The sequence below is a fragment of the Athene cunicularia genome, assembly GCF_003259725.1.
Source record: "Athene cunicularia isolate RWA chromosome 2 unlocalized genomic scaffold, athCun1 chr2_part2, whole genome shotgun sequence".
NCBI classification, from domain to species: Eukaryota; Metazoa; Chordata; class Aves; order Strigiformes; family Strigidae; genus Athene; species Athene cunicularia.
In genome coordinates, this window is record NW_020799096.1 from 5,645,011 (window position 1) to 5,672,879 (window position 27,869).

Below are 27,869 nucleotides of genomic sequence, written 5' to 3' on the forward strand. Positions count from 1 at the left end.
GACCCATATTTTCAGCCAGCGGAGTATTAGTTGGTGTATAGCAGCTTTGTAGTCTTATCAAAGAAAAAAAAAAAAAAAAAAAAAGCACTTTTACATCCTATTCCTGGGTTCTCAAATGGAGAACTTTAGCTTGTACGAACCACAAGTCCCAGGAAATACTAACATACACAATTCAAAAACTAATTGGGTTTTGTTTGTTGTTTCGTTTTTTATATAGCAGTCCTAACAAAAATATTCAAGACCTTCCGTTTCTATCAAAGTGCAACACACTGCATACATAATCCACACCTGTAAACCATATAGTGTACATGCCATGTATTTATCTATACCAGTTTGCATGAGAAATTGCAGAATTAGCGTGACTATATTGTACATATTTTGTTCTGACCACAAGGACACTGTACAAGCAAGAAATACCTATACTGCATGTTGTAGAATTAAATTTACTTGTAACTTCTATGCCTGAACATTAAAAAAACCTCAAACCCTCCAATATTAAATCTTATGCTTCAGCACCATCCTTGTTAGAGAACTGAGCTATGCTTTCAGGGAGCTGAGTTATCTAGTAAGCTTGTTTTCTCACTAGCTTGCCCCCCTCTTCCTGCCCTGAAGTGTGATTTCCTGCAATAATTTAGTTGTTTAAAGAAGAGAATGTACTTAGCTAAATAAGACTTCCAAAAAAAGGACTTGCATAAATATTTAGCACATTTAGAAACAACTAATTGCTTCCTACCATACTCAAAAGCTAGGAAGTAAAAAAGTTTTAAAATTCTTAAAGTGAAAAAAAAAATACTGCATAACATAGTCCCATATAATGTTAAATACTCTCTCAAATTTAAAGCATAAGTGATCCAGAGGACTTCTCATGTTTTCCTTTAAGTTCTTTTTTTAGGTAGTTCATGGGGATTTTTGCATACACGTTTTCTTCATATTTCCCTTCCAGAATTTAAAGCTTTCCAATAGGTTTGTAGCAGGCATCAGGCTGCCACATGCGAAGGTCAACAAGGACTTGGTTGAGCTTTTGCATCCAAAGGTTACGCTCTTCTTTAGTATCAGCAGACAGCCAGTTCCTAAAAGGCAAAGGACCCAATGGATTAGATATGTCTTTCTCCACATCTACTTAGTTATTCTGAAAAATGTCAAGTTGACCATCCATGGAAGTCCAAATAGCAGAGGGAAAAAAGGAAGCTAGATATTCCACAGTCCTGCTACCAAGCTACCTGGCATTTCATTTCCACTTCTGGAAAAGCCGAGTTCTTTATTCTCAGCAGACTGAAATGGGTCAGCAAGACAAAATAGGACTAAAAGTGAACCCAACAGTTCAAGTGTCATCCCAAAGTCTTAGCATTTAAATGGGCTCTTTTTTTCCAAAGTTATGAAGCCCCTGTGTTATTAGAAATCTTACTTGAGGCAAAATACCCCTCCCCCACACATCCCATAACCTCCCACAACCTTCACAATTTCATCCACTCACTTTGTAACACAGAGCGTGTCTCTGCATCGGCTGACGAGAGTCTCTCTGTCGTCTTCCCTCTGAGGTCGGACAGTTATTAGTTCAAAAGTGTTGGGACGGGCACAGAACTCCCTATTGGCAGGTTCAATCTGATGATTAGTGCAGTTAGCCAAGTTTATCCGGCCCAAAGGATGCTGGAAGTGAAGTTAGTTCATCAGTCAAGAATACTGCAACCAAGAGTAGTTATGAACATATGCTTTGACAATTTTTGTGCATGAGGTGAACAGTCCCCCCCCTCCATACAAAAAGAGGAGTTCCATTTTTCACATTTAAGAGCCATAGCTGAAGCAAGATAATATAGACAGCGAAACATGCCCTGCTCAGCCACATAAAACACAGCTAAACAAATCCATCCCTTGCCAAAGACTTAGGCTCTAAAAAAAGATATCTCCCCCATTTTCTTTATTCCTTAAAATGCCCCTACCTTTAACTCTCAAGTTCAAGAGAACTTCATAATAAAATCCAAACTGATAGAATAAACACTATCAAAGCCTACAGAAACAAGCACTTTTGGGATGTTTGCATCATTCTTGTCAAAGCCTATGGATTGATCTTAAAACACACAACCAAGGCATTTAAGTGCTGAGACCAGCTGCTTTAGCTCCCTCTATAGCTAGACCTCTTCAAAGAGCATTTCAAATTTCAAGGCAGTTATCTGTTTCTGCTGACTATAGACAGAGGTTCAGCTGTATGCCTAAAGTTAGTTACAGACCCTGGCTCTGATTCTTCACACCTACGGAATAACTCATCAGGGAAACATCACAAGCTGCTCTTGGCTTGAAGAAGAATTTGCTATTTATTGGGCATGTACACTATACTATTACATAGACAGTTAAAATAACCTAAGTTACGGGAGAAAGAAGAATAGCTCCATTTCAAGGAACATTAAGAAACAGGTTGCACGTTGGTGCTATATGTACAGCCATGGGAAATATATTTTAAAAAAACCCATGACTTAAAGCAATCATTGCCCAGTACTGGTATTTCTGAGCTATGTCTATCTTTGCATGACAGAACAGATACAGTAGGAGTAAGGGAAGGCATTTAATAGTGATAGAGCTTATTATTGCTGTAGATGACTGTATATGAAAAGAATGTACCTGACCCTTTCTCAGAATGATAGTGGAACATTTCTAGAAGATTTCTAAGAACAGAATCTGTAAAACAAACCAGAGCTGCTTTCTTGCAGACAAAGAGTAGGAACCTTTTCTTGCTTAACTCAATTTTTTTGCCTGTCTTCTATTACAGTAGGCAGAGATTTTTCCCCTCTCTCCTGGCATGGAAAGAAAGTACTTTGATATATTTTGGCAATGTCAACTATCAGCATATGGTCTTCCTCTGTTAGCAGGGAAGAAACTAAACTCAGGCATCTGGATTGGCATAGAAGACCGAAAAGGACCAGAGTTTGGGAAAGAAAGTGTTCTGCCAACAAACAAGCAAGTGTTTAATGGTAAATTGCTTAAGTGAGTCAGAAAAAACCTCTTGAAAGCAGTCTTTAGAAGGACCTGGAAATATTTCAGTACACACTACAAGAACAGGCTAGAAAGACAAGAAGGTTCACCTCAGTGAGAGATGAACTTCTGATTTGTCTCATTAGCCAGACAATAGCTTAGGTTTCTGTGAGAATAATTTCAAAAGCACCAGTTTCAACTATAATGTGGAGCTGCAAGAAATCAATGACTGCAAATAAGATAGTCCATAATTACAGCTATGCTTTTGCAATATAGGATTGCCCACTCCAGTTGTTTACCATATCGTTAGTCATTATTTTGTCTCAAACTTAAGGCAACTAGATACAGTCTATTTATTATACTGTACAAGTCTGATCAGTTTCAATTAAAATTAGTCATTTGACAAGCACAATGGAAAGGCAAAATGGAAAGTTTTAAGACCAAAGGAGGATATGGATGTTCCTCCACTTTTTTTCTTTCCCCCTAGATAAAGTGGTCAGTTTTTAGGTTTGCCCTGGGAAGACAATTCCCCTCCATTCCCTCAGAAAACTTTCTGAGTTTGAATCTCATGCTTTGAATATACTTACCTGTTTTAAGTTTAAATGTTACTGTCATTAAAAATGAATAGCTAGTCGTATAGGGTACTACAGGACTTTAGACTTGAGCTTTATAAAACAGCATTACCTTTCGTTTTTCATCATCTGGGTATGTCCAGTAAGATATACAGTTTCCAGACAGCACGCACCAGCGCCTATGCCATGCTCCAAATCCACTAACATCTTCAAACATAGTCTTAAGAAAAATTAAAAAAAAATAAAAAAAAAGAGGTAACATTAAACTTTGAGCTTGGTCTGAACTATTTTTCTAGCAGAATGGTTCTGCAAGTACAACCCTTCCTAGAAGTAAACATGAGAGAATGAAACAATATATACTGGGAGACTTCTATTAGTACAGTACATACTAGCTTATGCTATCTGGATAGGCTTATGCTATCATTCTCAAGTTTGCAGCCTTTTGCTCAAAATGCAAGTCATGCAATATGCAAATTTTGCTCAAAATGCAATATCACCACCATTTCAAATTACCAGATTTCCATGTTGACAGTGGAAAGCACTCCCATTATTTTAAAATAATGGAGGGTTACTTAAAGCAGATGCAGGATGAATGGTTCACAAAACATGTATCAGTACAATATAATTTATTATTATTAGGTAATTAAGTCATCTTTGATTTACAATTATTCAAGTTTACAAAATTTTTCACTACTCTACAGGCCACGCTCAGGAATCCAGTCAGTTTAAATAAATTAGAAATTTATTTTTAAGTGTTTGTGTTGGCAGTTATTTTACTGAATGCAAGATTATGCAAATGTCAAGACCCATTCCCTTAGTACTGGAATGGAAAGCTTAGTATCTGACTTCTATTACTTATCCCTCTTGAACTTGTACAGAACTTTTCTTTCCAATTAATTTTTGTGTTGTGTCTTTTGCTCTTCACAATTCAGATTATAATTTTTAAAGCTACAGGGAGTTTTCAAACCCTTACTCTGAAAAAATTTAATATACACGTACACTATTCTTCAGGTTTCACGTATTGTGTAGTAAAATTAAACAAGGACTTTCTTAAATTAGTATACAAAAACACAGGATAGGAAATACCATAAGCATGTGAAATGTTTGCATCTAATGAAATCTGTTCAACTTCAATTAAGTAAAGGGAAAGGAGACAGAAAACTGCTTGAAAAGAGTCTAAAGAAATTCCGATTTCTGAAAACACTAAAACAGCAAACATTAATGTTTTGCTTCAGTATTTTCATAGCACATTTACTGCCATCTGCTGGACATAATCTCAACAGCTCCATCAGGAGCTCCATCTAAAAAGGCCTAAGTATCGGCTGCATTTTTAGAGAGAACTGCTCAAGATATTTCTCAAAAAATATTATCACTTCCTTCTAAGGCAGAGTCTGTAAACACAGTGAGAAAAAAAAAGTCTTTTGATAGGGAGAATTTGTTTTTGCTAGAGAAAAAAAAATTCCAAGTTGTCCTGGAAAAGTCCCTGTCAAAGAAATTAGAATCTCACCTCATATCAGATTATATCAAGAGAAGGTTAATTGAAATTCAGAATAACAAATTAACATGTTGAGAAGAAAGAGATATACAAAATCCTAAAAGGTAACTTTAATTTAGGCATATTTAGAAGATAAACTAGGAAAGTTTTGAGGTCTGTTTCAGAGAGGGGAAAAAAAGCGCCAATTTTAAGATCTACAATCACTACAAATACATGTGTGAAGTTAAGAAGGTGACTGCATTTAATAGGACCTGTAACTAGTTCCTTTCTGTAGGAAGACATTTGAAATTAATACCTTACCAAGAACCCTTTTTCCTCTACAGAGGAGTCCACTTGGCATTTTAATTTCAGATATATATGACCTTCCAAAGGAGACAAAAAGGGAACCTGCAAAAAGTAAAACGATTAGTCACTTAATTTCAACATCTCTCAACTTTACCCATTCAAGCAAGCCACCTGCACCAGGATGTTAGTACTGCCTTGTTCTTAGGATTTTCAGCCAGAAAGCAGTCAGTCTCAAGCAAGACAGTAATAATCACTTTTTGTTTCAATTTAATTTAGAAGCTTTTCAAGACTTAATTGCTTATTAGTTTGCTCCGGACAAGCATGCTTCTATCTAGAAAAACAGGCACTCCAAGCATGGTTAAAAACAACACAAGGCACCAGTCCACATCCTGCAAAGCTTCTGCCTCAGTTTGACATTAAACTGTTTGGAAAATATCAAAGTGAGCTTAAACAGGATTGGCACTTGTATGCCATAAGCATTTTTGGCAGATACTGATGTAGTCATGCCTACTCAGATAAATATTTGTATAAAGAAAAAAAAAACCTAGAAGGGAAAAAGCAATGAAAGCAGTTGTTCGCAACTGGCACTCAAGGTGTTGAAGACCTGTGTTAAGCCATTTCTAACAACAGAGGTTCCAAGCCCTATTTTCTACCACATAAAAAAAAGCAGTTTAACTACTGTACCAGAGGTTGGTTAAATGGTTATTGGATATTCAAGAGTTTTGAGGAGGAACATGCAACAAGGACTGCCTTTGGACTTCCCCCAATCCCTCCACACATAGCACCCCATTATATTGAGTGCTCCTGCCACTACTGTCAAGAAATCACATCCCTTCTTTTTTTTCCACAGGGAAGTTGAGACAAATTGTTAATTCAACAAGCAAATGATGATCTGCAGGGCATTCTATATAACATTTTTTTGCTAATCTGAAAAAGCAATACTGTAACAACCCAGAAACATCAGTGCCTTGTCTTACTAGAAAAAAGAGAAAGTTTTTTCTATGCAAATACAAAGAAAGAACCATTTGCCAGGGACTAGGGCTGTGTACACAATAATGAAGCAGCTTTAAAGCCATGGAATCAGTGACGATCAAACGGAATTAAATTTTGCTAGTAGTTAAGATGAACAAGAGTAACCCTCGGTAGTTAAAAGTGTACATCCATAGGCCTCAGCAAATCCTGCAGAACACTGAAATAGATGTTATGGTTAGAAATTGATCACTTCTGAGTTATAGGCATAGTGCAGCTTCCTGTGCAGAAGCTTCCTGTACACATGTGCACAAGCAGGTGATTACATGGTTTTTACACTAGATATACTAAACTAAAGGCTTGCTCCTGTACTTGGCTCTACAGCATAGCACAGCAAAATTTTGAGCGTCAGGTAGGAGTCTGTATGACCATCTGAGAAGCAAAAAAATGTAAAATGTTTCCTCGTAATAGAAATAAATTGTATCAGTCCTGGATTTTTATCAGCAAAGACAACTACAACTCTACATGCTACACCAGGGAACACTGGCTTATATCCTACTAAACCACAGTAAAATCCGTTTCTGAACGAGGACTTCAAGGAATTTTGGCCAATTCCCCAATTCAAGCTTGTGGTTTTTGTATTCCTTTCTAATTTATGCCAGGACAGAAGAATCTACATTGTGGATTATGAAGTTTACCAGCAGAAAGGGAATGAAAGGGTTCAAATAAATGAATTTCTAACAATTAAGATTAAACTGTGATGTGACATATGAAAGCTTTGCTTGTGCTTTGCTTCATCTGGTTCAGAGCTTTGCTTGTGTTTTGCTTCATTTGTTTCTCAAGGACTCCTGATTCCTCAGCTGTTTCCTTAGGTCCCTTTGCCTGCTTAGGTAAGATTGAAACACTCATTAGGCTCCCTACATCACTGATGGCCTTCAGTGGACACTTGGGCAAATCCTACAATGAGATACAGGTGTCTAACAAAGACACAGAGACTGTGATAGGGAAACTGATTTTGCTGACTTAGGAGGGAGACACCTGGACTTTTCTTCACAGAGCATGCTCTGGAAGGAGGGTCAACAAGTGAACACTGTTAAGAAGACTACTTACTTCCTCCCTCGACCACTGAAGACCCTCACCCTATTTTCACTAGGCATGCTCAGATTATGCAAATGCATTATGGGAACTTATTATCATAAGACATCCTTTTCTAGGAAATCTAATGAATATGTTTGATTTCTGTGTATGTAAACTATGTCCCTTGCTAATTCTTGGGAGCCCTGATAGTGGAGAACCCCCAGGGTGACACCAGCACTGCCAATAAAAGAATACCTGCTTAACAGTTATGTTGGATTCTGACTGTTAATTTCTTACTCAGCAAAGAGTTGTGTAACAATAAAGCAAAATGGTTGTATAACAAATGGAACATATCAGTTACACAGAGCCTACAACACCATTCTAATTACTAAAGCTGGTCTCAAAACATCCTCCTGCACACATAATGAGAAAATATTAAGTTCTAGTCAACAATATGTCCCTTTCAAAGTCAAGTAGAGTGGAGGTGGTGGAAAAAAGCAATCTGTGGGATATCCAGCTAGATGAAGGGAAAACTGAATTCCATGACTAGGCTAGCTTGCATTCTGGTGTGGCCATTCAACTATCTACCATGAGAAGTTGGCTTACTGCCATAGAGGATTATCTGTAAAGATACTCAAGATAACTCAAGAATTTGCAAAACAATTGGTTTCTTAGGCAACTTTTGATTACAAATAGAGATGATTGGCACTAAAATTATCACCTCCTTAAATTTGAGAGAAAACATACATGAAGTTACATAAAACACTCTTCTGAGGGATCTGAGTTAACTATTAACTAGAAACTATTTTCAGAGATTAAAGACCAACTATTTAAGTACATCAAGTTACATAATTCCTAAAGCCAAAATGCATACACCAAGCAAAATATTTCAATTGTAAGTTTGTGTACAAATAAATACCTAGGTTTTTTGTAATGTTTAGTATTTTCAAAACTTAAGTTCTTTATGATCACTTTTTGCTTAAAAAGCAAAGGTCTTGGTAGAGTAAGAAGCAGGATATTTAGTTCCTGAGTGATATTTTCTTCAGTAGCAAGAAGTTAAACCAACATTTATGCTGCCAGCCATTTTTCCCCTGGTCCTCTATCAGCAGAGTAGCTGATTCTATGTTCTGTTGGCTCAATTTCCTGACCAGCAACCTTTAAGAGACACATCAATTTGATCTGAAGGAAGAAAACCCCTCCTCTAGTGATCTAGGAAGGAAGACAAGAGACATGCTAGTTAAAGAAAATCCCTAGGCAGCCTAAATAACTTCTGAGTTGTAGCAGCATGCTTATTGTAAAAGACAGTGAGTAGACTTCTGCAAACCTTAAAGTTTCCCAACATCTTTTGCTTAGCTAGTAAATCTTCGTAAACGTTTTAAGAGAAGAATGAAGAAATAAGTAAATACTGCAAAAAGTCCAGACAGACATGAGCCACATGCACTAGGAAGCAGTTTCCTCTTAAATTATAAACTAAAGGATCATAGCAACCTTGTCTTGAAACATATAGCCCAACAGTTCTTTTTCCTCCCCTGCAAAATTTATCTAGGGAAAAAAGAAACATGCTCAATGCAATTAGTGTAAAGTTAAGGTTTGTGAAAAAAGGACAAAGTTACACATGAGTACATTTTGGTCCCTTCTACCCTTCATTTTAACAGTGCATATAAAATGGGGGAATGAAAAAAAAAAAAAACACACAGTGGCAGCAGTTTGTTCTGTATTTGAAATGCATGGAGCAAGGTTTTTAGCACCTGTTTGGTGCAGTCACAGGCCAAGTCAGACATGAAGTTTTATTGAGGTGATAACTTTTTTGTTTGTTAAATTATCTGACAAAAAGGGGAATCCTTATTCATAACTGTTGAATTTTGCACCTGGAAAAAATTAACCAAGTGATGGTTTCCCTGTAATTCCATTTGAACCTTGTGCTTGCACTACAATTTACTAGTCCAGGCCAGTGTCCTGTCCTAAAGAGGTTCAAACCCAAATCACTGCATGTAAAAGCTGATACCCAACTCCAGCAAGGGGTTTTCAGTAACCAAGCTATACACAAAGTAGGGTTTCTACATGCGGTTTTGGTTAAGACAAACATTGAAGAATCAAAGCTGGTACTTCTGAAGGTCACACAGTTGGTTAACAGCAGCGCAATTCAAGTTCTGCTTCTATCCACAACAAGTAAAACTTCTAAAATGCAAGTGGAGATTATTGCAATATTTTGGTTTTAATCTTATGCAGAAACACAACCGATTCTTGTTATCTCATCAGAAGCTATAATTGCAATAGTACTATCATCACAGTAAGACTTAATTAGCCAAGAAAAGTCATTCTTATGCTGCTGTTTGGGTAAAGCTGTAGTATCTTTTGAATTAATTTAAGTTAGCTTAGTATAACTGCTGGCATGAGCACCTATTAAAATAGGTTTTAGGTATATTACAAGATTAGAGATTACAATGAATGTAAGAATGTATTTAACTTCTAATGATAATAGCCAATAAATATTCTGTTGAGACAAGAAACTAATGGTATAAAACTCAATAGCAGCTGTCCTTCAAAAAATATTGATATTTTGCTTCTATAAATTTAATTGGAATATGAAAGGAAACTTACACTCCCAAATATAGTCAAACAACAATTTTAAAGTCAATTAAATGCAGAAAATTGCAAATACTTCATTATCAATAAAACACACGTAATGTCTTAGAGGTGACTGTAAGAGCAATGAATGATATGAAGATCATGTACAGAGATACCAACTGCACAAATCAACTTTTTTGTCAGTGAAAACAAATCAGTAGCCAAATGTTTTAATTTTCTTTGTCTAACTGCACCTTACATTGAGCTACAGAAAAGAAAGAACGTCTGGCATAAGAACACAAGTCGTCTTTTGTTGTATCTCAAAATTAAGTTTCAGTCGTATGAAATTAAATATGAGTAACAAACATTATACAGAATGTATATATACACATATATATATATATATATATATATATATATACACACACACACTCACACGAATAACATATACAAACCTTTGTTTCATTTCTAGGATGGTAACTTTGCCTGAAAACAGTGACCTCAGGCTCATATTCATTTTTCTAGTAGTATGCAATTTGGATTATTAAGCAATAATTCCCATTACCTTGTCCAATGCAAATTTGGCATTTCCTACAGAAGATAGCGATAACTTGTGGGACCCAACAAGGATGAAATGCGTAGTGCGTACAGCATTAGGGCCACCTGGACTGGCCATGGCTGTGGAGAAAGAAGTTCAAGTCAAGTTGTAACACAACACACAGTCAGGAAGCTGCAGGCCTTAAAAAGGCTTTATCTGTACTACCATGTGCATGTCCTACTCAGTACTCCAGAAGCACTTCTGCAGTGCAGCCCAGCAGCACATTCAGACAGGACCTTGATGAACACCATTCCTCCTCAGTAGTTCTTTCAGAAAGAAGTTTTGAAATATCCACAAAGGAGAAGACAAAGCTTTTTAAGTAGTCTCTGGGGGTGGGCGGGGCAGAGAGCACCCTAGGGCACACTACAAAGCACACATCCTGCAGTATGTACTTGACTTAAAATCTTTTAACCTCCTCTCAAGTGACACACTAGTCTTCCAGAATCTCTAAGCCTATATTGCTCTTTGTGCTTATAGCAATAGAAACAAGCACTATAGCTCAGGCACAGCAACCTGACTAGTTGGCAGCAGCATGATAGACATTCCAGAATCAGTTCATGAGCTCCTTACTGCTGTAATTTGTACCAAAGCTAGTTCAAGTTTCTCATACTGTAGTCAGACAAGGGTATAACACATTTTTATGTAGTTAGAAAAACAGAGATGCTGTTGTCCCTCGAGAGTCAGAAATATATAAAGATGTTAACACTATACACAAGCAATACTTAGAATCTGTTCATATTTTCAAGTTTTCCCTGTATTACTTTATTGACATCAGACTCTAGTTTAAAATCTTAACATTCTTTTGAGTTCACCTTTTCATGAAAATAATGTAAACTACAGGCATCTGATACCAGATACTAATTTTGATTTTGTGAAGAGATTTTCCATTAAACTAATGGTAACTCAGATGTAAACACAGGGCCAGCTTCTGGGCTGTCAAGCTGACATAATTCTGTTTATTGCTTCCAAATTATCATCTGTTAAAAGTTTTATTTATTGATATACTTCTTTAGACAGCAAGTGCAGATTATTCACCCTGGCTTAAGATGTTTAGACTTTACTTACCTGGCGTAAGAAGGGTGCTTTTCTAGAAAGAGAAAGAAATAAAAGCTTAGTAGAAAAGTAGTTTCTGATAATTTCTGCAGAATACTAAACTACCTTAGAAGGAAACAAGATCTGAAATACTTTAAAACCACACACAAACAACTTGAAAAGAAAGTCCAAATAAATGTGTAGTAACTGCATATTTCCATCATTACATATTTAGAGCTGTTACCTATTTCTTAAGCCTATGGCTAAAGAGTTTGGCAGAAAGTATAGAGTTTCAAGTAAGGGACACAAAGAGCCTGCTGTGAGCACAGTCTTAAGTGTGAGAATATGGCCTTTGGAAGAGCTCATAACCGGATCTTGTTACAATATCACATTCATACTTACAGAGGTAATAGATGTTAATAATCTCTTTGGAGTAATAACCTACAAAAGAATATAAGAAGATAAATGCATTTGCTACTGAATTTGTCCATCACATTAGCCTGAAAACTAAACAGTGAAACTACTGAAGGTTTATCTAAAGAAATTTTGAATAGATACGAGTTGTTGTAATGAGTAAGTCTTGTTTTTTGACTGGATGTAACATATTTCAGTGGAAGGAAAGCTACACAAAGAAATATTTACTGCAGAGAAGTTTGACTATTCATTGTCTTGGACAGCATGCATTTGAAAAAATCTTAGTATACCTTTTCCCTTCATGTAACATAGCTTCAAAGTTACATTTGCTTATTAAAGATAAGAATTATCAATTAAAGTACATGGATGTTCAGTGTGATACTGTTGTACCTTATCTATATTATCAGGTGAAAATCTCAAAATTTAAGTGAGACTGCATATTAAACACGATCTGGAACTATGTACTCTATTCTCGAAGCTGAAAGACAAGTGCAAGAAGCTTGTCAAAAAGGAGATACAGGATGCCATCAGCAAACCTGTAACCCCACGTCAGCAACTTACCTGCAGTGACACAAACACATTCAGTTTTAAGTAAAGATCCCACTAAACTACAGCACAGGAGAGAAGGAAACCCTAGACTGCAAACTGATTTTATTGGGGGATAGGTAGAAGCATGCTTTCAGTGTGCCAAATGTAAAGATTTAAAAATTTCCTATTTCTCTTTGCAGTGACAGGATTTAAGTACTCATGCTAACTGTTTTGAAAGACACTCAAATTTCTTGTTTTTATTAAGTGACAGATATCTTGAAAAGTAAGAAATCAGACCTAAATTAATACCCTGAGCCCAGCTATTGGAATAACAAGGAAAAAAGCAAAAAAGTCACTACAAAAGACCACCTCCAGAAAGCCACTGACTTGTCTGGAATCACAAAGCCTTAATAAAGCACAAACACTTGAAACATGCACCCTATCCAAGCTGAAATGTTTACATTCAAGGAGTGGTTAAAACAACGTTTGGTTTAAAAATAAACATCCAGTGCTTTTACTTAACACTGGGAAGAAAGAGAAGTGTCACAGTTGATCAATAGAAGCTTTAATACAAATCAGACTGCAGGGTAGGGCATATTGACTGGTGTAGCTTAAGTGGAGAGTAAGGACAGTAAATCACTATCAGAGGCACCACACCCAATACATAAAAGTTCGCAAGGGACAGCATTTTTCAAACTAGTGGGATGACTTCTCCTTCCCCTCCAATATATTTCAGACTCAACCAAGTGCTGCAGGTCCAATCTACTAATAGCTGCATGACTTCATAACCCATCTGTCATTACAGATGTTCCAAGAAAGAGCAAGAAGAGTAAAAGCAACCAACAGATATTCTAAGACTATTAGTTAGTCCTCCCTGAACACTGCAGTCTTCTGTTGAAATACGACATACTGATTTTCATGTTTCATTTACCTTAGATTTATTTGCCTTTTTCCTTTTATCAGTACTTGTAACTTCTTTTCTCTGCACCTGTAAGGCAAGAAGGTATTAAGAAAGTACAACACATCATTCTCCCTTACACATCCTCTTGACAGGAACTGATACATACCAAACTGTAAACTTCTAGATTTATTTCAAAGTCATTTGACACATCGTGCCTAAAGGGAGGAGGGGAAAAAATAAGTTAAACACAGACTGAAGAAAAAGGTTGGGTTTTTTTGTTTTTAAAGTTAGTCTTTACTGTTTCTCTCTTTCCATTCCCTAAAACCATCCAGGGAGCAGTTAGGTTCTACACAAGACAAGTGTAGCCATAGTGCTGACTAATAGCTAATCTCTAGTAAGTCATAGTTTGTTCCTGCAGGCCAATAGGGCTGTTAGAGATCCTTTCACTTCTACTCTTCAGTGTACTTCAGTAGTATTCTTCAGTGCAAGCAGCATTGCTGGTATAAGCCTTGAGTGTATTTCTATTTCAAGATTCTTTCAAGAACTCCAAGAACAAAAGGGGAAGCAGGACAAGGGGCAGATAGAGTGCCTTCTCAAATTGTACCCTTCAGTCCACTGCAGGCACACATTTCTAGAAACCGAGATTGAGTTTTGGGGGTAAATACCTTTAAGTGAAAATTCCAGTTGGACTGAATGAGTTTTGGGGGTAAATACCTTTAAGTGAAAATTCCAGTTGGACTGAACTTTAAAAAGGGAGCTTGCCTATTTATTTTGGAAGACTCTTTGAATGTTTGAACAGCCATTTGAACTCACACCTTTTTAGCTAACATATGAGAGCTGAAGTTCTAGCTTTAAGATTACTATTTTTTCTGGATACCAAAACCAAGTAGCTATATAAAATGTTAGTTGCTGCAAAAGAGAAAAAACACATCATCTCAGGCAGAGCAATCCATCTGTCATTGCAGGTGTTCCAGGAGAGAACATAAGTAGAAAAAGCAAAAGATAAATTAACTGATGGATGGTAGAATAAGTCTAGATTGCTCTTTTGAGAGAAGTGCATTCCAGCTATTTCTTGAAGCAGGAAATACCCATACCACAAGATCTCACCATATTTGTTTGCAGCATATGACATTCTTATATAAAAGCTTTGAACATTTCTATGCTCTATCCACCATCAGAGCTGAACTTGGTTCTAAACAATTTCTTTATACTTACATAGTAAATGTTGTAGTAAAAGTAAGAGCATCTCCATTCAGGGAGCTGGCAGTACTTGCTAATGGGGTTGCAACCATGTTTTCTGCTCCAGATCTCAGTATTATTACATAGTAGTAGTTTGCTGCCTCTGTAAATATATATCAGATGTTTTTATTTGCCAGAGGTGTCCAAGCATCTAAAAACTGCATTACCATTAAACACATCTGTTTCACCCCACTTAAACACTTGGTTACAGTCAAGATTTGCTTATAAACTTACTCTTAAAAACAATTATTTTTTTTTCCCCAACTGTGTCCACTAGTAAGGCTGCCTCCACAGGATTCACAAGAACAGCATTACTGCCTCAGGTATTTCAGGCCACAGCGACACTACCCAGTGTGCGAGAGGCAGAGGAAGAACTTTCAGTCAGATTAATCAGTTAATCTTAGTTTCTTATACTTGATTGATATTCTCTAGGCCTGCCATCTTAACCATACATCAACTTTTGCTACTGCCCATCCTCATGCTTTTTTCAGTCCTATGAAAGAGCTGGTTATCCAGGCAACTCAATTCCTTAACTTTTCACATAAAAGGAAAAAAGATGACCACAAGTGCACAGCCCAGTAGTATCAGGAGATAACTTGGAGCTTGTGCAGCAAATTGATGAACAGTAAAGCAAGAACATTGCATAATATCATACCACATTTAAAAAAATCCAGAACAAGATGTTTGAGTGCTCTGTTGTATAGGACAAGTCACAGCTTTTAGAACAGCCACTGAAGACTCCAATAAGTTTTGGTTTGTACTCTTTATATTTGATGTTCTCTCCAGAGATGAAATAGAGCTTCTGGTGCACAATGTATAGCAAATACTGCACTTTCAGAATAAAGTTTTGACACCAGATAGATCATAGTTTATTTAGACAGTTTGGTTTTGAGAATTACTGATAGAAGCTAAACATATTTTTGTAAAAATTAGAGAGGCTTTTCTATAATAGAGATTGTCTTGTGCAACAAGAACTGTAACATGTTAGGAGTGGGGAGGGGATGGTAAATTAGGACAGATATTTATATTCTTGGCTGTGGTTTTAGTTGAAGATATAAAACCACACTTTACATTCCATAGGACAGTTAAACAAGAAAATAAGAAAGGCTACATATGAACTCATTAGTAAAAGTTTTGCAACCAATATTAAACAAGACTTTGTCCAATAACTTTTGTTCTCAAGTTTTAGTGAGGAAGGAGCAGGAACCTGACCAACTACAATCATATTCTGTGGCATTATATAAAATAGCACTGGTTACTGTGGGCTTGCAGATTCTTTAAACAACCACGTGACAGAACCTTGCTATACTCCAGGATAAGTCTCTAGATCTACAAAGAGATATTGCCAGATATTCTCCTGGAACAAAAAGAAACAAATCCACATTTTGGATTCCCAGGCTGCAGAAAACCCACATAACACTTTAATGACTTAAATATGACAAGATAATGGAAGACTAGTCTTTGTAAATTAAGTATTTTGGGATGTTAACAGGAGGATTTAAAAAAAGGAAGAGGCTTAATGAGGCATTTCACACCACCACAAAGGTCAGAATTTATGTAATATTTAGTACTAGGCTTGCATCCATAAAAAAAATTCCAAGGCAGCAAGAGAAGGCAAGGTGAGATACAAAATTCTACTTCCTCCCCAACAGGTCTTTAAGATCTTTAAGATCTCCCCAACAAGATCTTTAAGGCTGGCTGGGAAAGTCTTGATAAATTTATTGAACTTCACAAGCCAGAAAAAGATGCAATGAAAACAACCACGAAAAATATTGAAAACTTAGACAAAGAGCAGATCAATTAAATGTAATTTCTAAATTTTCACTGGCCCCAGAGTTCTGAGAAACACCCATGCAGAAGGCAGAAAAACAAGGGGAAATATATGTAAGGAAGATGAGAGGAAGGCAAGGGAAGGGATAAAGCTTTCAGCTGCTAGTTTTACCTGGCTTTTGAACTGTACCACATACAAAGTCTGCTTTTAGAGGTAGACGCATTTCTGAAATGGAAACAGATCCCCTGGATGGAGCAAATTCAGTGGGTGTAGAAGCAGCTTTATATCTTTTACTATGAGGCCCCTCACTCTTCAGTTTATTCAGTTCTTCCAATAAGGCAGTTCTCTTCTCAGCTGCACGGGTAAATTATAGTTGTAACAGAGGAAAAAGTAGTACTGAACAATTTTTTTTATTGTTGCCATAAGCATGTAAAATGCAGCAGAAATGTTAATCATCTTCCAGAATAGCAAGAACATTAGGAACAAGAAAGATACCAAACCCATCCCCTTGCCTACAGAAGAAGCTGAGATAGAATAGGTATCCTCTCCCATTTTCCAGGTGAAATACTATAAATAAGCAGCTACAAGGTAGCGTAATAATTACATTGCCAGAGTTCATCTATTCCTGCCAAAGTGTTTATGACAAAGAATTGGACTTGTGTCCAAAAACCTACTTGCAAGGAGAAGAAGTCTCTCTGCTTCTGCTTCTTCTTGTGACCCTTTTCCATGTTCCTCATCAAAACAGCAGTTCAAAGCTTGACTGGCTTGATGAATCACCGTCTGCTGCATGTTGATCTCATTATTCAGCTCCTAGAGTAAACCAGTAGCAACAATAATTAGCAAGAAGAGAGATTTAGTGTTACGTTCAAGCAAGGAAATGTCTTGAGATTAACATTTCTGTGGCTATGCTTCAGAAAAATAAGACTTTTTTCTGATAGTCAGCTTAGATAATTAGGTACAAAAATCTTGCAGTTTACAGTTACTTCTGCAAAAGAATATTGCAGCACAACTTCTTTTGACCTCAGAGATAATTTAAATATGGTGGAGAGTGAATGACTTTAGTGTTTGTATCCTCCATATGCAGTCTAGTCTTCCCTTCACCAGGGGAAGCAGCAGTTAATCAGAAGTTCAGCAATGTATGTGAACAAGGCACCAGTAAAGATCAGAATATTGCTTATTCAAAGTATGTAGTTATGAACCCTAACTAATTCAAAGGCAGTAACAAGATATAGATTCCCTGTCCCCTTCTCAAAACAATGGCTTGTTATCTCCAGACTTACTCTGTACTATGATTGTTCTAAGAGATGTATTAGGCATTCAAATTATGCAGCATCGTTCCCCACTCTTAGATATTTATGTTAAACAACCTAATCTTGCAGTTCTTAGCCATATGTTAATGTCCTGGACATTCACAGGGGAAATTATAGGAGTAAATAGTAAATCAGAAAAAGGATTTTAAGAAGATATTCGATACCTGCATTTTCTTTTTGATATTGACTTGATCAGATGGGCCGATCTTTTTCGTTTCCAGTTTGGAAGCCACATCTTCTTTGCGAACGATGATTTGCTTTATTGAAGGACGATCAGTTTCTTTAAATCTTTGAGATCTATATGCATCAACACTTTTAAGAGACAAAACCTCATTAAACATTTCACAGGTGTGCCAACCTTTTTATATACATACATATGTATCAGGTATTGATGTTTTCCAACTTGCCTAAATGTCTATAAAAAAAGCATTCTATCAGCTCATTCTAAGTTTAACCAACATAAGGACTATACAGAGACAACTTTTGATAAAGGCCAAGATCCTGGAAAAAAGCTTTGTTTGTAGTATAAGCAGCATGCTTCATAAGAGGAGTTAAAACAGCCAGTATCTTAACTTGCACACTTAGAGAATGAGGTGTCGTTTTTGTGTTTATTACCTATAGGGAAGGTTGCGATCTTCTGACATAGAGCCAATACTGTCTACAGATTCTGCCCTGGGGACTTTAGTCCTTTGGAACTTTTCAGACATGAGACTCACATCACTGATACTGCTACCTTCACCAGTTGACTTACAAGGAGAAACAAAGGCCTGGGGAGAAAAAAAGGTTATACTACAGATATCTGTCCACATTAATCATTATCTGTTTTCTTTTATCTTTACTTGTTTTGCATATAAACAGTAAATTTGGAGGTTGCTTAGTACTAAAGAGACATTTTACAAATATTTCCTAGGACATGAAACAAGCTAATTTATTTGTTTAAAGACACCAAGAAATCCCCAAACTTAAGGAGATTTCAACCCTTAGTTTCCAAACTGGTACATTTACATAACTACTTCTCTTCAGATTTTCATTAGTAAGCACTTCATTGAATGTTTATCACTAGAAGTCCAGCACAAGTAATAGATGTACATACACAAGCTTGATTTAGTGGAAGTTAAACCACTTGTTTAGCAGATCATTCTATATACTATGGTCTTTTCAGAGGAAGATAACTTCACCTCATTATGTTTTCATTAGGAAAATGTCATTTGTAACTTCTCTATTTGCCCAGGTATCACAATACAGTAAAATATCACTGTTTACAAGCAAAGTGTACACCTCTAAGTGATCAACAGGCCCTTCCCCACCTCCTAAGAAGTCTCACCTCTGGACCAACAGATTCCACTAGAGGAGTTAACAGAGACATTGATGAAATATTCAGTGACTCTTCCTGCTCATCCTCATCACTTTCACCTTCCAGGCTCATGCTCATTTCTTTCTTCAGTTTTTCTATATCTGGACCATCTTCTTGAAGAACTTCAAAAATTTCATTTATCACTTTTGAGCTATTCATCTCGTCATCCACACTTATTTCGATTTCATATACTTCATCTGAAGGGAGATGTTTTAAAACTATTAGGAGCATGAAGACTAAACTCTTCATTCTCATTAAATTAGCAGAATGATGTTAACAGATAAGCCAACTATTTTTGCTTTTTAAGTAAGCTTGATTCAATAGCACTTATAATCAGGCATACAGAACTCTATAGTTACATTCTTATTTTAATACACCATTATCACGTATACTGCATAACTGATACAGAGAGGGGACAAAAAGATACACTTAGACACAGTTCAACATTTTAGTTCAAACAGGTTTAAAACTTAACTGCAAGTCCCACAGTAGAACAGTCATTTCTGTCCTTTCCCAGTAAACTTTTATATTCCTTGAAGACTCGAATGTCAAGAAAGAAGGGTTATTATAATAGGATTTTCATAATTTGTTTTATATAAACCTCATTACAAAACACACGAGTGTCAGGAGATGTATGGTGAAGTCATTGTTCAGACTTGAAGGATATTAACACTCAGCTGGACAAGTTACCACAGACATCTAAGTGCATTAATATTCATCTACTCAATACAAACCTTTCGGTTTCTCAGCAAGTTGTTCAAGTTTTGAGACAGACATTTCTTTTACAGGACTCTTTGGCTCAGTGATCTCCAGAGGACTGGGTTTATCAGTCTCTTCACATTTAGAAGCATCTAAGTAGTTTATAAAAAAAAAAAAAAAAGTCACTGAAGATTATGTCTAGACTTTGAAATTTTTTTTTTTAATTTTTTTTTTTTTTAGATCTGAATTTTGGAAGTTTGATAATATAGCTGACAACTTAGCTTGCTGTCAAAAAAAAAAAAAAAGCATTAGAATACACACCCTCCACAACCTGTACAGCTAGACTTGTATCTTATAATCAGAAAACTTATAGCACAAGAAACAACATTGAAACCATAGAGGAGCGTGCCCACTCAAGAGCAGAAAAATTAAAAAACCCAAAAGCGCTACACAAAAACCCTCACACCCAAACCAAGATCAGGGTATCATCCTATTTTTCTAGAAACACATTTGATAGCCTGTTTGCCCATAATGTCTAAGAAAGTGTCAACTAAATTCACTCTTTTCTCAGAGAACTGCAGGGTTTTCCATTCAGTAAGCACCAGAAAGAATGTTATGAGCATCTCAGAATTCTTTTCACGTTCCCTGGTATAGGAATTAATATTATAAGGGATACTGACAAGGAAAGAGTTCCTTTCCATTAGATCATTGTGGAATTGGATACCAGGCACAGTATAGATTAAATCTATAACAGACGATTCTCACTCTTCCCGCATATAATGTACATGAAAGTAGGAAACACAGGTAAACACATTGAGAAACAAAAAGGTAGTCTTGCCCTGCCAATCTTTCAAGTGGCATAAGAGTGCAGAGTATTATTACTATGAGGAGATTTAGACAAATCAGTAACCAAATAGGAGGCCCAGTTCTATATATAAGTGCTAAGTAGTCTCTATCTGCTCATGAACTTTAAGGGTAGTGCTTCAGTCCAGTATCAGCCACAGGCAAATACTGACAGTTCTTACCTGAAGACTCCACGCTGGGAGACTTTACTGGCCTGTCACCTGCTGTTGTGTCTTCTGCTGATCCAAAAGCGGTGGCATCTGAACTAGGAGGATGTTTTGGACTAGCCTGAGATTGGCTTTCCTGGCAAAAATAAAAACATGGAACATTCAGGGGGTAATGTTCAAAGTGACTAAAAAAACTACCAGGGAAAACCCACATTTTAACACCTGCCAGGAAAAAGAGATTGCCTATCCAATATCAAGAAAGATCCTATTTATTTATGTAAGAAATCCAGCTGAAGTACTAAATACTAAATTGTGTGAGGAGGTTTCTTTTGTTTTTAAAGTTATAGAATCAAAAAACCCCACACATCATCCCAAAAAAAAAAAAAATAAATCTATCGGCTTAAAGCAGTATCACTTGTCTCCCTAATTGAGTCCGCAGGAGGAAAAAAAACCTAATAATTTGTTAACAATCATACAAGCCACTTGACAAGTCATTTTGCACAGCCTGGCCATTCACAAAGCATAGGTTTTTATATTTTATTTGTATTCTCTTATCTCTCCCTGGGTTTAGAACATGTTAAAGCAGTTCACAGACTATCATCTTTGGATACATGAAGGTAACACATTACCATTTTAGCTTCTGGAAGTTTTCTCTTTGAACTTTCACTTTTCTCTGCGCTCCACAAATTGCCTCTATCAAACCGGCCACGAAGGCATGCAAGTTCTCGTTCACGTTCCTAAGCAAATAGAGGATAACGGAGGAAAAGCTGACGGCTTTAAGCTGTCAAAACATTTCAACTTCTTCAGGTAGGTGCCAAACTTTCCTCAAGCTTACAAGCAAGCTATGAATGTAGCAAGTCATACCTGCTTAAACTGAAGTGCTAAACTGGCAGTAGAGGAATTTTCATTTTGCTTGAGAAGCCTTTCCTGGATTGTCCTTGTATTTGGGGTAACAATGGGTGTTCTGCACCCTGGAGTATTCGTAGCAGGACTCTGTGCACTACGCTCTTGACAGCGCTCCCCAAAGCGTTCCAGGAAGGGCTTAATTCCTGATCCCCCTACAAGAACAATTGTTTTGCCTTGAAAGAAGCACTTAAACACACAGAAAGAAATCACTGCAATTTTGCATTCTGCTGAAGGCTCTCAGTGAAGCAATTCAATGTCTCCTTTACAGCTCTTACTGTTATACTTTATACAGACTAAATCTGAAGTGCAAATTACCACAGTAACAGAACACTGAAGTTAATAAAACAGCAAATCAGAACAAATAGATGTGCTTCTCTTACTAAAGTCCACATGTAATCTACCAGTTTATTTAAACTGGCTTACTTTTTGAACATTTCCTCTACAACCAGCTTCACTTGCATCCTTCATGCAAATGAGCATTCTAGTACATAAGATGGATATGCTGTTTGGCACCCACACCACTTTATTGAGCTTCTCTTATTGTCGGCATATTTAGACACACGTTTGCTTTGCTGGCCATCACTTCAAAGAGCTCAAGCTGTTAGTTCAAGTTTCTGACCCAACAAGAAGTTGATTTTAATGCTGGGGATGAGAACATATTTCAACATCAATGCTACCACTGAAAAGACAGACACTATGCAAGTTAGAGCATCTATGCGACATTTAGCTTTGATTTCTTCTAACATATGCAGACTCTTTACCTTTTATCAGCTGGACACGCGTAAGTATCCAACAATTAGAAAGAAGGTTTGAGTAGTCTCGATTAACTGATGGTAGCAGGATACATTTTTACACAGAGAAAAGTGAGACTGATTTTGTTCTCAAGAGTTACTAAACCACATCCAGGAAAATGCCCTTGCAAAATATGGAAGCTGTACAATTTATAATTATTAGAGAACTCTTCAGAACTTGAGTAAAATTACAGCAGAAAATAGGCATTATCTGCTATCTTACCATAAATCCTTAACTAATACATAATTGTCAACACAGGACACAAACCTACTTTGAATGAATGTTCATCGAAGCTGAAAAACAGCTTACCTGGTGTTGTGGGTTTACCCTTAGGTTCAAGTTGCACATGTGTTCCTTTGACTGGCTCTTCTTTGGACTGAACTGGTTGAGGCAAAGTTGACTTTGCTGTTTCTGTACGCTTTTCAGTTTTCTGAGGGCTGCGGGGATTCTCTGTTAGCAGTTGTCGTACTTCAGATGCTTTAGAACAGGGAGCAGTGACTCTTGAGGACTGTGTTAAAAAAATGTCTGGATCCTTAACAAGGGAAAAAGGAATAGCATTAAGAAGAAACTGTACGTTCTTATTCTCTCAACAGGAAAAAGAACGAAAGCATTCTGTATAGCACACTAACACACCTATTCCAGCAACAACAGAAAAAGCTGCGAACAAGTGTTATAAGCTTCTTGGAGACTTTTTATTATCCAGTATTTCAAATTGTTTCAGTATTTGATTCCAGGTGCTTTTGCCAGCTACTTTATGTATTTTCCCACACTCCCCTAAACAAGACTGCAAGTAGCACATATTGCCATTTCAGAAATGGCATAAATTGGTAGTAACTGCTACGTATTGTTCAATTTCAGCATTCTGATTGAATTTTTACACAGCAATAATACTTACAATTCAAGTTAATCAACTATATGAAGTTAGAGTGAAACCTAGTATCTCTATAATAAGCCCCTTTCTAATGGTCAAAAGAGCATCAATCAATTACTTTGACATCAGCTTTTACAAGTAAAAGGTATTCTAAGCCATTTCATGTCTACTAATGAGATTTGCAATAAAGCAAAAGTTATAAATAGACTAAGATTGCTCACACCAAATCTTTAAATTCAGATTAAACAGTTATGAGTTAGCCCCAGTACTCAAATCAATTTTTAATCAGCAACTAAATCAGACACTCACCACTATCTTTGAGTTTGCTGGTTTATTAATAGAAGCCTCAACAAGCCTTTGAGAACAGGATGCAGCTTCCTGCTTTACACTGCTACTATTGATTCTAGCAGATGCTCCACTTGTAGTGGACAATTTGGATAAACAAGTAGTGCCAGGCTGTTCTTGTGCATTGTTTTGCTTTGCAGATGGATGACTTAGGTCATCTTCCCAGGAACCAATTGTAGCAGCAAGGTTAGCTAAACGGCCTCTTCTCCCAATAGGGGTGTCACTTGCCAGGGCATTAGATGTCTGCTTAGGTGGAGAAACAGACAGACCTTTTGACTGGAGGGGAGACAGAGGAACACATTCAGAGGGATCTGGAAAAAAGAAAAACACATTTATTTTGCTCATAAAATATATTGTCATATATTTGCATCTTTTGCATTTGCTATATATTGAATTTATCAACAATCAGATGTTCTTACAATCAACAGAATCAAGCTACTAGCTCTGAAGGCATTAAGACTAATCAAGTTAAAGCTCACTGCAAAGCCAACACATTTTTAACCAGGCAGTTTACTAGTTTTATGTCACCACTGCGATAGACAAGGCATCACACTGGGAGGGGACGAAATGTATAAAATATAAGCTGTAGTCAACTGTTACACTATTTTGGACCTTCCCCAGTGCTAAGAATTCTTTATGAAAACATTAGCATTCACACACACAAATATCTTCTGCTAGAAAACAATCATCAGTGCAAACACTGAACACCACCAATACTGCTTAGCAAGTGAAACATACCCTCACTATCCCAGCAGCGTCGCTGTTCTGCCAACTTCTGCATACGTGTTTTGACTGAAAGGACTGCAGGAGTTTCTGACTCTGTGTTTGCTTTTCCTTTCTCAAGAGGCTGAACCAGTGAAGCCCTGTTAGAAGCAGTTATGTGCAACTCTGAAGTCATCTCAGGAGAATGATGACTTGTGGAACTTGAAGGAACTGGCTGTACGTTCTCTGAACTGGAGGCTTGAGTCTCCATATTGTTAGGGCAGAGTCTCTTTGATGGTGACGGTTTTGTACCAGGCTTCACTGTACAGGTCAGAGTACTCAAGAAAATTAGTATTCAAACAATCCAAAATATTTTCAGGTATACCAATATAAAGGTGTGATTTATTAATACTGATACACTTCCCAAAAAACTGCCCTTCCCAAATTCTACCAAGCACAAGGCATTATCTTTGGCATTATACAATTATTTTTAATTCTCTTATTAATTACTTAGAACATCTGCTCTCAGGTCAAGATAAACACTAGCCATATTCAGCCCTAGTGGTCAGCTAACTACATCCATCACTGTTGAGTTTAAGATAAACGCCAAGGGTTTTTTTCCTATGGGCAAATGAAAAGGACATGAAACTGGTATCAAAAGACAACCTTTATTAAACTTGTTGCAACATACCTTCTTCACCAGGAAGAGGTGCCTGGTTACCAGTTTCTAACAAAGGCTCTCTGACCCTCTTCGCCTGCATTATGGGTCTCACTCCCATCTTGGGCCGCTCAGCCATCTTCTTCTGCAGGTTCTCCCGCCTGGCCCGGGTTCTTTCAAGGAGTTTCTGAGTAGCCAATAAATCACATGTTAATGTACATTGCAAGAAGTGTGTTAACTACTAATAGTCAAATTAAAAATGTTTGAATTTTATCTAGCATATACTAAGATCCACAATACAAGAAATTTATAGTGAAGGCTATATTAAGACAAATGTAGCTCTCACTTATTGCTAGCTCATCTACTGCAATGCAACACGATAGAAATATTCAAAGTCTGGCTTCCTAACTGGCTGTTCCCTCCTGAAAGGGGATTGAAAACATGTTTTCTACACTGTCAACATGGTTTTCTGTCAACCCCCTTTTTCTCACTGTGATAACCCCTGATCTCCATACCTTAGATTTCACCATTGCAATACCCACAGCTTCTCCCAGTTTCAGCAAGTACCTGTTAAATAAAAGGTAGCTCACACTGTAGCACATTCCAAGCTACCTTCTTGCTATCTAGCTGGTTACTACATGTTTGCACGTTATCTGATGTTCTTTGGCCTACCAGACAGACAACAGGCTGAAGCATTTTCTTCACCAAGGCAAGGGTTTGGGTCTTTTCACCTAGCCACAGATGTCCATGGAAATTGTAGAAGCAGTTAAGTTAGAGACACCTACTCTTTTAAGAAGTGGTCAAGCTAGCCAGTAGGTTTCAAAGTTCCAGACATTAAATCAACCAGTGTCTCCCATTAGCTTGGCTTTCAACAGAAACCAGACTGAAGAGACACAAGCAATGGCAAAATTAAAAAAAAAAAAAAAAAAAGAAATCGGAGACACTTCTATAGAACCTGAAGTAGTCAGAAATGTTTGAAAGTAATTACTTTTTTTAAAATTAATCACCACATGACAGTCTTGAACTGTCAAGTCTCACTAGTAGGTTTTTTGGACAAATTGCTAAAACATGTGGTCAAGTCACCTGATTGGCACTAACCTTCTAACAAAGTAACATTGAAGTGGTTGCAAGTGGTCATACCAAAAAAAAAAAATCCACAAATCAAATGCATGGGTGTTAATATGAAAAAAAATGTTGCTATTATACCTTCTAAATCAAAAGGTGAATTTGTCTTCCTCAAACTTAAACTTTAAGAATAGACAGATGTTATAACTAGTCATCTTAGTAAACAGGCTGTTTAGGCTATTTATCACAATATGTCTGTATACAGAAGAGCATATAAAGAGATACCAATTAAGCTACCTAACATTCTCTTTCATTCCCTATCCATTGGAAATCTTGACTACTATGATCATATTCCATACAAAATAGCTGTTTTAGTAATTTTCCACACGAGTACAAAATGATTCCTTATAACATCCAAGTTTGAAATAGGTTGTGTGGTGGTGTTTGGGTTTTGTTTTATTTTTGGGGTTTTTTTTTAAATACTGCGTTTGTGAATCATTATCACTCCATTTAATCACATCTAAAGGATACTTAATTTCTCCTTTGATCTAGGCTTTAAGGCTCTTTGAGACAAGAAATTGTGTGATTGAACTAATGGCCTATAAAGGGAAGCACATAAACTGCACTTGTTTGGTGGCACATAAATTATTGCGAGAACTGTGCCAGTCATTATGTGTGCTGTTGCACAGCAATTAAATACACATTTCACATCTTTAACTGTCTAAGGCTGTCATCTGAAACAACAATCCATTGTAGGGCAACACAGGACAAACAGAATGTCAATCTCAACAGTTTTTTGTGAAAGCAAAAATCAGCTTCTCTAACTTAAATAGGAGGATTTGGGTGGGGAAAAAAAAAAACAAACAACAAAACCAAGACACATGAAATGCCAGGAGCACAGGAGCACCCTCAATGCAAGTTCCATGCTAGTTGCATCCACAAGTCAAGTTGCTTTATTTCAACCTCCAAAAGACAAAGCTACAAAGTACAGGTAATACCCACATAGATAAAATCATAAATGCTACATAAATTAACTGTTTTTCTCATGTGAAGTTAAGTATGCCTTCCACAACAGTATTCCTACAGTTCTATTCAAATGCAGTCACATTCCTTTCTGTTTTGTTAGTTCAGTGAAATGGAGCTTCAACTGTTACAGATAGGATGTCACTTCCTAAGAATGAACGCCTCCGTTGTTGAACTCCAGCTCCTATTGGCTTTTTGTATCTCAAGTTTTCCATGCAACTGCCGTAATTCAAACTGTGCTATTACACACGATGAGTAAGCAAGGCAGTCACTAGAACTCAAGACTTACTGTTCATGTTCATCAACAGGGTATTTGCTACTAATACACTCTCCAAGTGTTCTGATGGCAGCCCAAGTTTCAGAGTAAGACATACCTATTGCATTTCATCTAGAAATCTGAGAACGTCTAAGTCACAGTTAGAGGATCATGCTTTGTGTTGAGAAAGCACCTTCTAAAAATCAGAAGAGGCCTTACCACTTGATGTTGATAGACAATCTTGATTTTAAAAACTAAAATTTTGAAAGTACATACTTAGCAGCATTAGAGAAGATACTCAAGCCCATACGCGATTACAAGAATTTGTTCCCATACCCTGCTTTACTAGCAGAATGCAGCAAAGGGAGCAAATTTATCCATGACACTGAAGGCACAGTTGAATTCAAACTTCATATATGCAAGTTTTCCCCTGAGCAACTTCATCACTTACTTCTCTTTGGTCAT

General features: G+C 36.9%; 1 protein-coding gene across 1 annotated transcript; it reads right to left on the reverse strand.

The window, feature by feature from the left end:
* Nucleotides 1-893: 893 nt before the first annotated feature.
* Nucleotides 894-27,869, reverse strand: ANLN (anillin actin binding protein). The gene is made up of 25 exons (XM_026843820.1): nucleotides 27,856-27,869; nucleotides 25,576-25,627; nucleotides 25,094-25,247; nucleotides 24,439-24,723; nucleotides 23,665-24,011; nucleotides 22,794-23,016; nucleotides 21,651-21,844; nucleotides 21,416-21,523; nucleotides 20,802-20,922; nucleotides 19,812-19,928; nucleotides 19,048-19,274; nucleotides 18,339-18,490; nucleotides 17,888-18,035; nucleotides 17,088-17,223; nucleotides 16,585-16,767; nucleotides 14,619-14,745; nucleotides 13,570-13,618; nucleotides 13,434-13,490; nucleotides 11,963-12,001; nucleotides 11,594-11,615; nucleotides 10,496-10,608; nucleotides 5,332-5,418; nucleotides 3,649-3,756; nucleotides 1,475-1,647; nucleotides 894-1,070 (listed from the first exon to the last, which is right to left on the reverse strand). Exons 1-25 carry the CDS (start codon nucleotides 27,867-27,869, stop codon nucleotides 947-949), a joined length of 3,360 nt encoding a protein of 1,119 aa, XP_026699621.1. The 3' UTR covers nucleotides 894-946.

Bases quoted from the DNA above. Each gene is read 5' to 3' on its own strand.
- ANLN (XM_026843820.1), bottom strand. The intron at 18,491-19,047 runs GTGAGACTTCTT...TTTTCTCCCCAG, and splicing joins TGGAATCTGTTGGTCCAGAG to GCCTTTGTTTCTCCTTGTAA. The intron at 10,609-11,593 runs GTAAGTAAAGTC...CTTTCTCCACAG, and splicing joins AAGCACCCTTCTTACGCCAG to CCATGGCCAGTCCAGGTGGC.